At 31.0% G+C, this 2532-nt stretch overlaps 1 protein-coding gene across 1 annotated transcript; it reads left to right on the top strand.

Moving 5' to 3' along the window:
* Window positions 1-1058: 1058 nt before the first annotated feature.
* LOC108759544 (uncharacterized) lies at window positions 1059-2241 on the top strand. Its single transcript, XM_018505033.1, has 2 exons — window positions 1059-1200; window positions 1583-2241. Exons 1-2 carry the CDS (start codon window positions 1134-1136, stop codon window positions 2239-2241), a joined length of 726 nt encoding a protein of 241 aa, XP_018360535.1. The 5' UTR covers window positions 1059-1133.
* The last annotated feature ends 291 nt before the right edge of the window (window positions 2242-2532 follow it).

The following is a 2532-nucleotide window of genomic DNA, read 5'->3' on the forward strand; positions in this document are numbered from 1 at the left end:
AAGTAACCCCGTTTCTAAAATTTTTATTTGTGCGCAAAAGCGCATGTAGGCAATCGAGCTGTAGGCAATAATACATGTAGGCAATCGAACTGTAGGCAACAGTGATTTAGGCAAAAGGTACTGTAGGCAATCGATTTGTAGGCAAAAGCAACCATCTCCATAATTATGCATAATTTTATATGTAATTATACGTAAGTAATTATTTTACATTACTTCTTGAAACTTGATTTTTTTAAAAACAAATAGTGCGAAAATATTACCTTTTTAATTATTTTTAATGTTTTCACATTACTATTATTATTTTTATTACACTAAAAAGTATAAATTTTATAAAAGAAAAGAGGATGTATGAAAATGTATAGACATATTTCATATATAATTATATATGTTTATGAATATGTAATTATTTATGTGTGTTAAGTATGGTTATACATACTTATACATATTCATGCATGAAAAATTTTTTACCGGGTCTTTTAATCTATTTTATTGTTAACAAAATATATATATTATTCGTTTATTTACAAAACACCTAATTCTTGCGTCGCAATGATACTTAATATAATTGCATTTTAAATACTTAAAGTACTTACACACAAAAGTTATTTAGATTATTTTGTCATTATATATTTTTCAAATTTTATTAGTATTGTAATAAGAAAATAATAACAAATAAAGTAAACAAAAATGTGTCTAATAAAAATAAAATGCTTGAAATACAACTTAATTCATATGTATATAGTTTATTTAAAATATAAATATTAACATATTTATAAAAATATAATATAACCTTAATGTTAATACTTTTAAGCGAAATAAACGTCACGCGCATGTAAGATTGCAGAGATTAATATTTCTGATTCACAATTTGTGAATGTAGCACGATTATACGAAACAAGTATCAATTTATCATCTCGAGTTGAAAAGTAGATGTATTACCCTCAGAAAAGTGGACGTATTACCCTCAGAGCTAAGTTTACACTTTGTCAGAGGGCAGTAGTGCGCGGCAGTATTTTGCGGTTACAGGTTTTAGGCCGGTATTGCCTCTCTCAGGTTTCTCTCTGGTTGTGTTATTCAACAGTAAAATTTTCAGTAGCTTCGAGTGAAACTGACGCACATACGGAAATAAAGAAATGGATCGCAAACATTCACGGGACATGGATGAACGTGCTAGCAGATCAAAGAAAAGAAAATTCACGGGTAATATTCACACTCGAGAAACGGATACTTCATTTGCAAGTACATCAGCAGAAAATTATCCAAAACTCAAGACGAAGAAATTATATTAGACTCAGGTCACGGTTATTATATCATCGCTTTCTTGTCGGTCTTTACTGCAATTTCTCATTTTGTTATTTGTACAGTGCAAAGAGGAAGTACGTTTCGGTGAATCTAATGCTCGAGGTTTAGGTTTTAAAATAGCAGTTCACATGCAAGTGTGATACAAAATATATAAATTCCTGCCCTTTGATAGACAATAAATCGTATGATATAAATAGAAGACTTATATTCGTCATGAGATTATTGGGCATTGGTAGAGAAGGTATAAATTTATTTTGTGGTCTCATGGATTTATCTCAAGGTTTTAGTAATACTTTGTACTATGCTGTTGTGGAAAATATTTATATTGGAGCAAAGGCTATTTTCGATATTTTGCGAAGAAAAGCAGTAGAAGAGGAAAAAATTAAAAATTCTAAAAATGGCAAATCAATAACTGAGATAACTGTTTCTGGTGATGCAACGTGGAAGAAAAGAGGCTTCAGTTTATTGTTTGGAATCACAACACTTATTGGTAAATATACAAACAAAGTGATTGACCTCCTTGTAAAATCTGCTTGTTGTCATGCTTGTAAATTATGGGAATCTAAACATGAAACTCCGGAATATGAAATTTGGAAAGAAAATCATACAGAAGAATGTACTGTAAATCATGATGGATCAGCTGGGAAGACGGAAATTGACACCGTAAAAGAAATGTTCAACCGATCTTGGGTACTGTTGGAAATTAAGTACGCTTATTACATTGGTGATGGAGACTCTAAAACTTTTAAAGCCCTATTAGATAATAATCTTTATGGTAATAATTTACAAGTGAAAAAAAAATGCGTACGACATGTGGAGAAGCGAATGGGTTCACGGTTAAGAAATATAAAGAAAACTCATAAACTTGGAGGAAAAAATAAATTAACTAATACGAGGGTCACTATTTGTATTTTGAGTCTAATAATAAAAAAACAATAATTTGTTATTTATTGTTTTTCAAAATATTCTCCTTTATGATCTATACACTTTTGCATTCGTTCGAACCACTTGTCAAAGCATTTTTTCCATTCCGCTTGAGACACCTCCAAAATATGGTCTTTGAACGCATCAACGGCTTCTTCTGCCGACGAAAATCGTTGTCCACGCAATTTATTCTTGACGTTCGGGAACAAAAAGAAGTCATTTGGTGCCAAATCAGGACTGTACGGCGGATGACCCATTAATTCGATTTTTTGAGTGCTCAAATAGTCGGTTGTTAGACGAGATGTG

The sequence above is a fragment of the Trachymyrmex cornetzi genome, unplaced genomic scaffold (genome assembly GCF_001594075.2).
Source record: "Trachymyrmex cornetzi isolate Tcor2-1 unplaced genomic scaffold, Tcor1.1 scaffold1929, whole genome shotgun sequence".
NCBI lineage: Eukaryota > Metazoa > Arthropoda > Insecta > Hymenoptera > Formicidae > Trachymyrmex > Trachymyrmex cornetzi.